This window comes from Dromaius novaehollandiae, chromosome 21, assembly GCF_036370855.1.
Source record: "Dromaius novaehollandiae isolate bDroNov1 chromosome 21, bDroNov1.hap1, whole genome shotgun sequence".
NCBI lineage: Eukaryota > Metazoa > Chordata > Aves > Casuariiformes > Dromaiidae > Dromaius > Dromaius novaehollandiae.
Window position 1 is genome coordinate 3,182,956 of NC_088118.1, and position 14,585 is coordinate 3,197,540.

The 14,585-nt window shown below is 44.3% G+C and overlaps 1 protein-coding gene across 3 annotated transcripts in view; it reads left to right on the plus strand.

Annotated features, from left to right (window-relative positions):
* Nucleotides 1-1,249: 1,249 nt before the first annotated feature.
* Nucleotides 1,250-14,585, plus strand: part of CBL (Cbl proto-oncogene) — a 46,649-nt gene continuing 33,313 nt past the window's right edge. For all 3 annotated transcript variants that reach the window (XR_010392490.1, XR_010392491.1, XM_064524249.1), the window contains exons 1-2: nucleotides 1,250-1,618; nucleotides 10,836-11,083. Coding sequence is in view for 1 of the 3 variants with exons in the window: in XM_064524249.1 (XP_064380319.1) it covers nucleotides 1,472-1,618; nucleotides 10,836-11,083 (395 nt within the window). In the remaining 2 variants the exon portion in view is untranslated. The remainder of the gene's footprint in view (nucleotides 1,619-10,835; nucleotides 11,084-14,585) is intronic.

Consider the following 14,585-nt stretch of genomic DNA (forward strand, 5'->3'; position numbering starts at 1 on the left):
TTACAGGGGAATGGATAAATACATCAGCAAAAAAAGCGAGGTCTCCAGGCACAGGTTTATTAGCAGACGGCTTTTCCAGTCACCAGCTTCATGGAGAAAATAGAGCCTTGCTGCGCTCGCACCGCTGCAGTAACGCCACACACTCAGCTCCACTTCCTGATTTTTATATTGGAAATTTCTTTATTTGAAGAAAAGGGAACCTGGCTTTTAGAAAGGGGAAATAATCCTGTTTTGCAATGTCTGAAAAATAAGCCAGCCTGCGCCAGAGCAGTCCTGGGGGAGAGAAACCGCGAGCGAGAAACCCGCAGGGACAGGGGATGCGTCCCAAGCCGTTCTTCAGAAAAAGCACGTCACTGCTGGCGGTGGGACCGGCCAGAAATACCCCCTTTTCCTGGCATGGCGGCGATGGGCAGCCCCAGCATCAGGGCGCAGGTCACGAACCCGCTGAGCCACCGAGCAGCACTGCGGCCTGCGACCGGGGGCGGAAAGCGGACGGTTTGCACGGCGCCTGAACGGGCTGGGCTGCCCGGGAAACGTGGCCCCGACAGCCTGCCGGACCGGCCTGGAGAGACAGCAAAGCTGTCAAACACTTTATTTCATTTTATTTCGTTATGTTATGTTATGTTATGTTATGTTATGTTATGTTATGTTATGTTATGTTATGTTATGTTATGTTACGTTATGTTACGTTACGTTATTTCACCCAAAGCAAACGTGGAAGGGGTTTGCTATCCGAAAGGACGGCCGGGCTGCCAACGCTCAGGCCGCCGGTAAAGTACGTCGAAAATCGGGCCAGCAGCTGGCGCCCGGCGGCGGCGCAGAGCCCCCCGCTGCCCGCGGAGATGGCGGCCGGGTGCGGAGTCGCCGCCGCCGCTAGGCCGGGCCGCGGCTCGGGGGTCAGCGGCTGCGGGGCGGGGGCTGGTGGGGGCCGCTCCGGCCCAGGGGCAGCGCCGCGGGCCCGGCGGCGGCTGCGGGTGGGGGGGGACCGGGGAGCGCGGCCGCCGCCCCGGCCTGCCGCCCCGTTGCCATGGAAACGCTCCCGCCCGCACGAATCATGGCGGCCGCGCCGGCCTCGCCGCCGCCGTGCGCATGCGCGGTCGGGGCGATGCTAATGAGCCGCCGTCGGCCTGCGGCTCGGCTCCTTCCTCCTGGGCGCGGGCGGCGGCCAATGGGCGCCGGTTCCGCGGCGGCGGAGGGGGCGGGCCGGCGCGGCGCGAGGGGAGGCGGGGGGCGGAGCGGCGGCCAATCAGCGCGCGGCCTGGCCGGGGCGCAGGGCGGAGCGGCGCCGGAGCCCGAGCCGGAGCCGGGCGCCCCCAGCCGCCGCTGCCGCCGCCTGCGGCTCCCGCTGCCTGCCCGGTGCGGCGCGGCCTGGCCCGCGGGAGCGCCCGCAGCTGCCCCGCAGTGCCGGGGCCGAGGCGGCGGGTGCGGGTGCGGGTGTGGGCGCGCTCGCGGCCGCCCCCGCGCCGCCCTCATGTCGGCGCCTCTGAAGAAGGGCCCCGGGGGGCTGATCGGGCTCATGAAGGACGCCTTCCAGCCGCACCACCACCACCTGGGCCCGCACCAGCCCGGCGCCGTGGACAAGAAGATGGTGGAGAAGTGCTGGAAGCTCATGGACAAGGTGGGCCCGGCGGGGGGGGCCGCTCGGGTGAGGGAGGTGTGGGGCGGGGGGCTGTGCTGGAGCGAGGGGTCTGGGGGGGAGGGAGGTGTGTGGGGTCGCGGTAGGGCCAAGGGAAGGGGCTTGGGGGGGGCGGGGGGGAGGGAGGCCTGTGAGGGGTCGGGTAAAGGGTTTTGGGGTGACGGGGTGGGTCCAGGGCGGAGGTGGCTGTGTGGGTCGGGGTAGGGCTGGGGTGAAGGGTTTGGCAGGGCTGGTTGGGGGGGGGAGGGCTGTGTGGGTCCAGGGTGGGGCTGGGTGAAGGGTTTGGGGGACAGGGTGTGCGTGTGGTGAGCGAGGGCTGGTCGGGGTGGGGAAGAGGGCTCGTTGGGTTGGGTTGGGGTGAGATGTTTTGTGGGGAGGATGTGGAGGAAACACGGAGCTGGTGCATGGAGGAGAGGCAGGAGCTGGGGGACAGGGAGGGTTTTTTTGAGGAGGCAGCAGCCCTGCAGGGGGGTGAGGTGTGTGCTGGGCTGAGGTTGGAGAAGGAGGGAAGATTTGGGGCGGAGGAGGCCGAGCTGCTCAGGAGCACCTGGGGTTTGTGCCGGCAGTAGTCACCGGGGTGGGTGCTGGGGGGGGAGGTGGTATCAGCAGGGCCTGTGGGGAGCTGCAGGTGCATCCTGGTGATCACAAATGGCAGGTCCTACCTGCGCAGCTGTGCCAGGGAGGTGCCTAGGATTTGTTTGAGGGGCAATTTTGGCCTGTGGTGGAGCATAGCGTGGGTGCTGGGTGGTAAGGCTGGGAGTCTGCTTTGTGGCAGTTTGGAGTATTATTTTCTGAATGAACAGGGACATGGTACTGAGCTCAACACAAAGCTTTCTCCTTAAAGCTGGGATCCTGGTAAAAACTATAAAAGTCTGAATAAAATCCTCTAGAGTAAATGCATGCAGTTATGCAAAGACAAGGAGGATCAAATCTAATGTTAAACAGCAGAAATTTGATGGTGCAGGAGCTGGAAAGGAAAATCTTCTCCCAAGTCCAGCGTGTAACACAGCCCTGCACACTAGGTTCATTAAGACTCTCCCCTCCTCCACCTATTAAAACGCCAGGAAATGGCTGTTGCCGGGGGCAGGACACCGGACCTCTTGGCCTGATGGTGTGATGAGGTATGGCAATCGATGTATGAGCCCAGCTAGGTGTGCTGGTAAAAGCTATTGTAAGAAATTCATATGAGGATTTAGTCTCGCATGCTGGTGCTATTTACCAAATGCTCTTGTAAATGACTGTAGATGCCCAGAAGTAGGCATAAAGTAAAAATCTTCTAAATTTTTTTTCAGAGATTTTGATTGATCTTAAGATATTATTGTTCAGCCCTGAGAATCGAGATTGGGCTTGACATGTTGGAGTCTAAAATGCACAGCGCATTTCATAGGGCTGGGTTCAGGGCAAAATGACAGGCCCTAAAACTAGTGCAGAGCAAAGGCAGCACGGGAGCTGCCTGCAGTCCTTGGGGAGTGTCACCTCGCCACCTTCCCCTCTGGGAGCGGAGCTAGCAGGGCTGATGGGCATACCTCACCCATTTACCCTGCAGGCTTACGCATTTCAACTTTTCTTTCTTTTTTCCCTACGTTGTTTATGCATGCTGTGTCTGAATCTCCTGCAGTAAATGCTAAAGACAGAGGAGGTGTGTTTTTTTTTTTTTTTTTTTTTTTTTTAAGACACATTAAATTATATTCATGCCAAGAAATCACTTTGTGTTGGCTGGCTCAACAAAAGGCATGGTTTATGGTTGTGCCCTGCTGTGTTTGTGTTGAGCTTTGATCACTTTTACGGAGAGAGATGGGATAAAGACTAAAGGCTTCTGGGAAGTGCCAGTGGTTCTCTTTTTACAGACACTGAGGGCAAGCGAAAGTGCTAATGTGGCAAGGGTAGTTAGAAGATCCTGTTTTTGTGTTCACCTTCATGCAAATAAGTTGACTTGCAGATACAACTTGTAAGAATGCACCTCTTCATTCTTGTGCATATGGTATAAAGGTGAATGTCAATCTGCGCTTGACTTGATAAGGTAGTTTGTTCAAAGAAAAAGAATGGCCTGAAAAAAACCCTTTGATTACCTTGGCATTTCAGATTGCAGTGGTGGCTTTTGTGTTTGTGTGCGTACACAGCTTCAGATCTGCATAGCCAGGCCTTGCCTATACCCTCTCTCCACTACAAATTCACAAGCAGGGAAGCCAACCCACGGCTACTGCTGTATTCGCCACCAGCTAAAGTAAGCTCTTCTGAACATCCACTGATTGACTTCTTCGTCTCACTGATGAAGAGTTGTTTGTAGGCAGTATCTGAGAGTTCAAGCTGTAGGCTTAAGTTTTAAAGTCTTAAAGACCTAGTTGCCCAGTCTGATTTGTATGGGAGGAAGTATTGGACTGGGAAAAGCCTCTGCAGTTTCAGTTAGACTTTGGTTGTGCCAGTGCACATTGGTGAGAACGCATCTGAATTAGAGAATCTGTTTAATAGCAAAGCAAACTGTCAAGTCTTTACATCCTGGTTGTGAAACTAGTGGTGAGGAGGGATAAGTGAATAGAAGTTGTTGAAAATGAGTTAGTTTTCTGGCCTAAGTAAATGAAATTACAGGTGCAAAGAAGAAATACTGTTGTGCATGTTTAATAGATGATGCTCTTGCCTCTCAGAAGTGTTTGCTGTGTTTGTGTGCGTACAGTATGCTCATGACCTGATTTGTTAGTCTGTATAATTAGCTGGCATTGTCAAAGCATTCATGCATCTCTGTTTTTGGATGTCACTGATAAATTTCCTGTGCAAGCTGATTCTTGTCCAAATATTTTTTCCATAATATTCTCCATAAGCTGTCTGACATACTTCATCTTTAAAAATCTGTAATTTGAAATTGTAATTTTTGTCAGTATTGTTTTCCCTACAGTTTCATTTGATGACTTATAGTGTGGACATAAAATTGTTCTTTCTGTCCTATGCAGTGGGATGTTCACCTTCAGTTGTCTCTTTCCTATACTTGTGACATGAACAGCCAAGGCATGAGGAACAAGTTCGAACTATAGGAGGCTTCATCAACTGTTCTATGTTCGAGAATACTTGGGTTCTTGCATTTTAACAAACTGTGTTCTTGTCAGTTAAAATTAGAAAATAAATAGTGTGGTTGTGAAGCCAGCTGAGTACTTGCTCTACAGAATGTAGTAATACACTTGAGAAATACTGGTTTTGGTTGCTTCAACTGAATTAACTCAGTCAGATTCAACACTTGTTAAAAACAGAACTGTACAGGGACTAGTCTTTCTCCACTACCTTGGGAATCTGTTACAACTTCTGGAGGTATCCTGTCCTGGTTTGCGTGTATTAGTGAAATCCTGCATCAGTTTGTCACCTGCTCTGTAAAACCTACTTTGACTTCACGTTACAGCTGCTGCTTCGTGCATTCAGCATTTGTGCTTTCAGCATGCACGTAAATAACAAAATTGCAAATGGTATGAATGACAACTTAGCGTGGGTTGTTTGAAAGTTGCTTTCATGTTTTCGAGAAAAAGAATATTTGTGGTTCTGGTGAGCTCTGTCCTGGCATTTGAATATGAGTTGTAGCTTGCTCAGATCTGTGTCCTGCTGTATTTAGGAGCTAAAATAACGCTGGGTTTTTGGTCAGCTAAACTGTGATACCACTTCAACTTTTTCAGAAAGGGGAAGAGAAGATGAGAATGCGAAATGCTTTGGAGTCTGATGAGATACTGTTGACGGTCATCATTGTTGTACCCCTTGCAACAGACTTGGATTCTGTTGTGTGTGTAATGTTACTTGGCAGTTGTCCGTTGGTCCGATTACTGACTGTCTCAATATCGAGTCTACCTGCTGATTGAGCTTCACAACTAATGGACCGTGTTAGTGATCTCTTACAACCAAAGTGCTGCTTCTGCGCTGGGTCGCATACAGACAGGAGGTTTCCTTGCTTGTCCTACCAAGACTAATCTGCTGGTCAGTTATTTGATGCTAAGCATCGAATGCTGTCATGTTTAACTGTCTGCTTTGTTAGAGCAGGAATGAAGTATGCCAGGACTTAATTTGTTTCTTTTGCACCTTGAGTGTTTTGGTTCGAGTGTTTGGTTATCTCAAATTAGTAGGTGCTGTGTGTGGGCTCATAGAAGATTGCTGTGCTGGCTCTGGGGAGCTTTTGGTTTTGAGGCAAATGTTTATTCTTCATTTCTGAAGACAAGAACTAGGACATGTCTGTAACCAGTGTTGTCCCCATTCTGTGAGCGATGTGGAGTTGAATCATTGATAGACCCCTCTGTCATAAAACTTCTGTTTTGCTCGTCAAAATATTGTTGGCTACTTTAATGTGTCACTGTTGTGTATGATAAGAAATGCTGATGGCAATTTATTGCTGAATTAGGTGAAGTGTGTTACTTCCTTTTCTAAGGAATAGAGGTTAAACGTGAAGCTGAATGTGTTATTAGATGTATTGTGAGCGTGCAAACTTGCAGTGGCAAATAGCACAGTAAGCAACACAGTCACTTCCTTGTACTGTCTTGAACCTAGTAAAGTGTATAGATTGGTTCAAGTGGGAGGAATTGCCGTTAATCTGTTTTATCATACTTGCTCATCTTATCGCTGTCTTTAGCAGATAAAGCAATGTTTAGTATAAGAAAATATATACTATATTGGCTGGTGAAGCCATTTTTTGTGTCTTACATGAAAGGGTGAAATCACTGGTCAGTTCTTGCAAATGTGATCTGGGCAGCAGATAACGCAGACCACTTGAGTACATTGCTGTGGATGGTATTTGAAGAGCAGATGGGGTAATCACGAAACACTTTGGAGGTATAAGGGATGTGACAGAAGAATAGTGGAGTACATGTGATGAGATGTAGAGGAGGAAGGCGAACTTTGAGCTAGAACTGAACACTTCTCTGAACAGCATACTGATGTCATTCAGCGTGTTTCTAAAATTGATATAGAGGAATGCCACTGTAGGTCACCTTCATTGTAAGCAGTAGACAAGAGGCCAAGTACAGATTTAGCAAAACATAAAAGAAGTTTGAGTAGGTTTTCTTTTGCTGTTAGGTTAAGATGAGGTGTGATTTCAATAGAAAAACTTAGTTATATAGCCCTCAAAGAAAGGAAAGACATGTGGCTTTTCACAGCTGTGCTGAGGGATCTGCACTGGAGGGGAAAAATTGATATCTGGTACAGTACTACCTGGGGGCTCATCAAGTCTGGAGCTTCCTAGTGCTTTCCCCAGTCTGAGGCAACAAGTACGGGGTGTCCGAGCAGAAGGCCTTTGCTGGAATGAGCAGTCGGGTGGCATACCAGCGGCTGCAGCGAACGGGCTGGCTCTAGGTTTTTGATGGGTAGTGCTGGGCATGAGCAAAATGGGAAGGTATTAATAAAGAGGATGGGACAGGTAGGTAGGCTGAGGAAAGGGAATTTGGAGTGCGTTTGCCTGCCAGCACGGAGGTAGGTGAGTGTGCCTGAAGGGGCCACAGTTTCTGTCGGTTTGTGTTCTGCTGGGCAGCGCTCTCGCTCATAAACTGCCTGTACTGCTCTCTACTTTTCTTAATGAATATACTGTTAAATGAATGCATTCAATTTAGGTATCTCATTTTTCCTGAAAGCTGTTTCCTTGCTTTACTAACATGTACCTAATATGACTAGAAGGCCCTAACTGCCATTTTTAAAAGAAGCTCTTGTGGCGTTTCTCACGTTCTCTGTACCTTCTGCCCATGACAGCGCTCCATATATAGTGTCACTGCTTCCCTACTCTAGTTACCGTATTTTTATTTGTGGAAATCTAATGGAGCAGTGATGAAAAGAAAAATGCTTTAAATCTGGAGTTACATCAGGGCGAACTACAAAATCTTGGGGGGGAGAGAGAGTCAGCTGCAGGCCTAAAAAATCTGTGTAAGATGTTTTCCTTGAATGAGTAGATGGCAAATTCTTTCCTCAGAAGTGAAGGGGAAATTGGTTTTTGGTTATTTTTCTAACTATTCAGTTTGGAAAATGAAAATCAGCGAAATCAATTTTAGTCGTCTTAACTGGCTAACTTTGTAGAATCTCCTTCCTAGGTTTAAAGTGCTTGTGAGTTATTTGTTGGTTTTGCTAAAAACATGAAAATGTCTCTGTAGAAGGCTGGTTTGTGAGAGAACAAAGTGTGAGCCAGGCAAACTCGGATGTCTTTAGATGGTAGTTTAAAAACATGGGTTGCTTGTGCTTGTTGCCATCTCACCTAATCAACAATATTTGCTGCCGCTTCTCAATTTCCTTCCACTTTGCTGGGTCCCTGGCGGCTGTTCCCAGTGCTGGGAGCATTCCTTCCGACATGGTCATGATGCTGCAAGTGCACATGTAGAGAAACAAGCAAAATGCAACTGTTTTTGTTGCTGCTGTGTTACAAAAACAACCAACTTTGCTCCAGAGATGGCAGTTCCTAAATATGTAGCTTTGTTTAAATGCTTACCTTAGCTTGTTTTTGTCTGCTTGGTAAATGAAGACACTCATCTGATAATAAAATCAAAGCTGTTTTGGTGGTTCTGTTAGCTATTTGAATATCTTTAAAAGTCACTTGTGAAAAGTTTTACAGAGGCTATGAGCGTTTGGCTGAACTTGCTTCTGCTTTGAGGAAATTTTTCTAATTGATATTGCAGTTAGTTAGGTTGCTGACATGCTGTGGACTTCTATAGCTGGATAATTTCAAGAGATAAGAGCCAAGCCGTTTTCTATTACAGATGACTGAGAGAAATGGCTACGCTGGCTTGTGTGCTTGTTTCACATGGCTTCCTCATAAGAACTGTGTTTTTATTAAGTTTTTAAACCTGCTGTGTAATAAGCAATTTCTTTTGAAGAAATGATTTTGCTACCTGTAGCACACTTCAGCTGTGTCTGAGGAACATATTTGGGACCTATTTGTGCTGCATAGTGAAACTAGTTTTTTGTCAGGGGACAAATGCGTTGATTCAATTCGCTGATACGGTTCATTGTACAATTTTCACAGGCTCTAAGGAAGCAGTAATTGAGGCATCAAAATCAATTGGATAAGTCAGTCGTGTGACCATCCATCTCCTTATCTGGACTGCCTAATACTTGTCTTTTCAAAATGGAGGGAAAATTTTGCTGGTTTTAGTTCCATGTATTCTTGCAGAGGCTTTTCTAGAGAAGAAATTCTCTTAACAGCAGGCAGATTTTTCTGTTTGAGCTTTAATACATTCTGTGCCTTTCTCTTTGTTGAAATTGAGTCTTTCTCAATCAGCCTTTATTAGCGGCGGTAGTGGTAAGTCAGATATAACTGCAGATATCACTTGGCCCTCCAAGGTTGCTTTTTGCATATACCCGCAAAGGCGAAGTTGAATGCTAGAGCTCTGTTTCAGAATAAATTACCTAGTTTTCCACCAGTGAGTGTCTAGTGGAGTAGGTACTTGAGTGTGCAATGTAGGGAGCCAGTAGATTCCTCATGAAGGTTTCATGAGATTTATGGAAGTGATACACTGCGAAAGGACTTCAGGTTGTTCTTTCACCTTTTCCTGTCTGCTTCCCTTAAGCTCGGTGGTCTTTGCGATTGCCTTGTCTGATACCTTTAATATCCTTATGCCTGATAGTGGCATTAATCCAGACCTCATTCATGTGTTTCAGTGTTAACCTGTCAAATAACATGCATTTTAGTGAGGAGTTTTAGGGAACTTTATGTGCATTTTGTACTGGCCTTCCTCTGAAGTTTGAGGTAAATGGCAAAAGCTGGAACCTGTTAGTCAGCAAGACAGCAGTATGACTACACCAACTGCTGGTTCATAGTTTGTAAACTTCACCTGAAACTGGCCATGCAAATACAGAGTTTCAGCACTTCTTGTAGCTGAGAGTGCACCACTGATTTTTTCAAATTGCTGTTTTTTCCATTATCTCTCCCTGTCTTTGTCTCATTCTACATAATAGAAAATATTGGCTATGGTAGATGCTGAAGAGGACTCCTTTATCCTCCCCTACCACATAAGCCTATTATCATGAGCTTTCGATATGTAAGCATTACATCCCTGTATATCAAAGAACTATATTAAGTTCAGTTTGCATCTTGATATCTTTGTGTGCAGTTATAACAATGGTATTGCTTATGAGGTCTGAATGGCATTATTCTATTTGCTGCTGGTGCCTTAACTGCATAATGCAAAAGTAAGTGCATAAAAATGCAATTGTTAAATCAATGATCGGATAAATTCATTTTATATGGCAGAACTTTGGCTTGATAGGCTCATATTCTTAACTTGCAGAATATGTGATCTCACTGCTACAAAATAAGCAGAGAACTTGTGAATGGGAAAGAAGAAAAATGAGTTACTTAGTCATATGCCAACCAGAAGGCTGGTTATGGGCACCTAATAAATCTTTAAACTAATTACTGGTAGGAAGAAAATAAAAAAGAAGCTGTGTATGTGCTGTTATGGAAAAAAAAAATGCACAGAAGAAAAATTACTGTGAAGGGAGTAGTTTTGTTGAGATGTGTGTAAACGAAGCCAAAAGCAAAACTTAATCCGTAACTGGGACAAAATAATTCTTGCTGGTTAAATTTTTACACAGGCTTCACTAAGAGTATCTGTTTTGCTACAGCTTATTTCTCATTCTTGCACAGAAAAATTTTTTTGCATTCATTCTTTCTCAGTGGTCATCATTATCCTTAAAGCTGGTGTTCCTCTTAGTCCTTATCTGTATTCGAGGACAAAGAAAAGGAGGTTCTTCTAGCACTGTTTTCTTCATAAGGCTCTCTGCCTGGGGACACTCACTGGCATGATTTGATACCTGTGGTAAGGGAACTTTCTGTATGGGCATATTTGTCCTGAATATACGTGTCAGTGTGGGAAGCTTTTGTAGCCAAAATCAGGACAACTCGGCCGGTAAAGTTCTGCTTATGGACACGTGTAGAGTCTGAACTGGGGCAGGAAGTGCTGGGTACAGAGTAAGCTGCATCCTTGCCATCGACAAGGAAATGCAACATGGAGTCTGTCAATCTTGCTTAATATTTCTGTGCGTGTGGTGGGGGTTTTGTGAGTTTGAATGCACGTCTGGCCATAGTCGATTCTTTTATTGTGGCTGGGCTCCCTATCTGGACTAGAGCAACAGCAAATGCAGTTTCTTGTGAATGGATGTTTCAGTGTATTGTTTTCCTAAGTATCACTGAATTGTGTGACTGATGGCAGCTTGCAATCTTCATGTTTCCTAAATGGTGCTTTTTTATTAATTGTAGGTGGTGCGTTTGTGTCAGAACCCAAAGCTGGCGTTGAAGAACAGCCCACCTTACATCCTAGACCTGCTGCCTGATACGTACCAGCATCTACGAACCATCCTGTCACGCTACGAGGGGAAGATGGAAACCCTAGGAGAAAATGAATATTTCCGAGTGTTCATGGAGAACTTGATGAAGAAGACAAAGCAGACCATCAGCCTTTTCAAGGAAGGGAAAGAGAGGATGTATGAAGAGAATTCTCAGCCTAGGTAATGGGGAGGAAATGTTTTCAAATTTTGTGATATAAATTTGCTTTGGTGAGCAAGATCTTGGAAAAAATGGCCGGGTTAGGTGCTGTGGTGTCTGTACACAAAACTGGAGACTATCAAGAGAATTAAGACTGCCTGTAGAGTTTGCAGTGAAATATATTTGGTTATGTCAAAGTCAAAGAGCAGAGTAAGTGTTCAGAGCCTGTATAGCCTTGGTTGTTGCGTAGTTCACTTAGGTTAGGTTAGAATAAGTAATAAAGTCTGCTGTGAAAAGGTTCTGCAGTTCTCCTGTTTTGACATAGAAAATGCCTTGCCTAAGAGAGAATGATAAGGTTCAGAGTAACCTTTCTGGCAATTTTAGGGAACAGTAGAATATTTCAAGTATGTAGCAGAACAGTCGTCCAAACTAAAACATACTGAAATTGATCTTTAAGCTTTAGGGAACTTCCTTTTTCTAGAAACTGGAACTGTCCAATATTTGGGGGAGGGGAGGGGGAAGTAATATAACCTTAGTTTGTGGGAATAAAACATTGTACTAAACCACCTCAACTTCTCTATGTTAGAGTAAAATTTGAAATTTAAGGTAGATCAGGGTGCCACCTTCCTTGTGAACTCTTTAATTGTGTGCGGAAAGCACAGCTGACATGAAGGGACACAACTGAGGTAAATAGCACTTATTACGAAGGATAGGAAAAGGAGACTGAGCTTCTCTTGATCAAAATAGTGTGAATTTGATAAGTGCTGTACTGTGCCTGAAAGGCTTCTCCTTTCCTCCCTTGGGCTTTAAGGCAAGGAGTCTCTGCTGACTTGAGAGGAGAAAGCTGTGAGAAAGGTTGACCTTACATCTTTGTCTACGTCTTGGTGACAGAGTGTAATAGAGTTGTACAGAGTATACATTTGTAATTTTAAACTCGATTCAGAATTTTCAAGTAGGTACTACTTCCTTTTTGGAGTAAAAAAATTAGTGAGAATAAAGGGAAAACAGCCCACTCACTGAACCTAATTGCTCTAGGGAGAATATGTGGTTGATGCCCTGGCAACTACTTGCTTCAATTGCTTTGAAGTAAAAATGAGAAGTGGTGGTCCATATTTCTGGTAGAGATGCTTTTTTGAGAATGTTGTACAATGGGGTGTCCATGTAGCATTTTTCTATAATGTTGAACTCTATGATGATGATAGTGGCTCTAGAAGGCATTGCTGTACTGTTTTACCTTCACCTCTGGTGTTCAAGAATACATTAAGAAATTGAAGTATCTTTTTGGATTGTAGTTTAGCATCACTTCTTTGCAAGATAAGACTTGCTTTTAGGGTTTGTAGAGCCAGGGTTTGGGAGTCTGAATATGGCATCTTCACATGGTACTCTTGCTTCTTTTAAAAGTTTAGTTTTCTTTATGAAACCTTCAGGAATTGGGTTCAGTGTAATGTGTGAACTGAAGTTGGATGTGATTAATTTTTTTAGGGGAAAACATGGTTACTGCAGACACAATTGGCTCTTTTTAGGTGTTTTTTTGTAAGTAAGAAGGTTATGGGAGAAGCTGATAGCTGGAGTTTTCGTGAAGTGTTAGATAATGAATGTAACAAGTATTGGGAGAAGAGAATTCTTTAGCCTGATATGTTGTGCAGATGAGGCAATGTTTAATGGAAAATTGCATTTTTATCCTTCCCTTGGTTCAGAGCAATCTACAATGTGAAAAGTACTTATTTTTACTGTGAATAAATAGATTAAACTAACTAAAATTGAACTCTGGGTCTTCTGCTGAAGCTGATCACCTTGTTGGATAGTCTTTTGAGATATTGATAGCATGGATTATCATTTAAGAGTGATATTAACAGTGCAGCAGGTTGATTTTAAAATATTTTAGTAGCATTTTGTTGGAAATGGTTTTGTTTGGCTCCCATGAAATATAAGTGACACCATTATCCAGAACACTTACTGTTGCCTTCAGAAGTAGGCTGAAAGGGGCCCTTTAAACTTCTGATACCCTTTAGAATTTATCTGTGATATTTTTTTTTCTAGTTAGATGTGCCTGTATTGTGATCTGTCCATCCTCAGTATGGGATGTCTCATGAGTAAATGATAAGTACCCATGTCAATCCTAAGTCCAACTTCTCATGTCCTGTCTGTTCTTATTTCAAAGAGAGGCAAAGAGAAGTAACTTTGGAGTTAATCATCTTGAAAAAATCCTTAATCAGCTTGTAGTCAAACTAACTGACAAAAATTAAAAAATCCAAATCGGTTGATAGGAGCTTCAGAAATAGGCTTCCAGCAGAGGTTTGTTTTCTTGTAGAGTTGATGGGATTCTCTGGGGACTTGCTATTTGGACCATTTATGACTAAACAACTCACCAGAAGTGCAAAGATGGTGAGTCTTGTAGGCATAAAAGCAGAAACAAATCCCACCTAGTCTCATAGCATCTTCCTTTGCTTTTCACTCGTCTCAGCCCAGGAAGTAGCAGTTCTGTAAGGGTATAAAGGGTAAATTTCAGATGCCCTTTGCCTGGTGCTGGTGATGAGCATGGTAATGTTCTCAATTACTCTCTAATTCTTCATGGAATAAAGCAAAGTTAGTCTGTGCATATGATTCACATGCCAACTCAAGAGGTGGACTGTGTATAAGGAGTGGCACTTTTGGTTCAACTAGGGATTTTGTTAAATATTGCACTTGCAGCAGCAGCCTCCTTATTTGTGTGGTTGTGGAGGCTTTTGCAACCCAGTCACTTTCATTGCTGTTCATTTGTTTCTCCTGAAACTTAATTAAAGGAGATCTTGGTTTAAATGCCTGTTTGGATTTAAAATATAATAATTTACAGTGAACTTAAAAGACTTTCTCACCTTGTTAGAAGTTGATGAAAAATATTAATTTTTTCTTATGTAAGAATGAGTTCAAATGCCCAAAGCAAGGGAGACACTTTCTGGAAGTTTGTCAGCAGTCTATAGAGCAAACAAATGTAACTTGAATCTAGTATTCACTGCAGATTTCCTTATGGCAGCGTGTGTGTGTGTATATATATATACTGTTTTGCTCTTGATATTTTATAAGCTTGCTGCTAATGTTAGTCTGTAGTGTTTTGAAAACATGCCTTTAAAATTCTAATTTGATGTCTTAAATAATTTTTAAATTTTCTTGACTTTTTCTGCCTTTTTTTTCCCTGTTGCCCTTGAAGCTTCTTTTATTCCTGTCCTCTGGATTTAGCGTTCACTTTGCTTCCTGTTGCATGTGCCCTTACTTCCCTCCCCCAGATGTCTCTTGATGTAGAGCAAATGCGCTATTTTGACATTTGCATAACTAGTGTGTGAGCTGTGCAGGTGTTTGCTAATAGCAAACACATCAGTAATTAGAAATGACTCAAGTCTCTTGTAGATTGTAGGATCAGATTTGTCTGGATTGTTTGAACATCAGCCTTTTTTTAATTTCTAAATCACTTCCTATATGCTCCCTCTAAAGTTGTTCAGAAATTCTCCCATGCATTACTCCAAGGTGGACAAAAGTGGAATTGGAGCA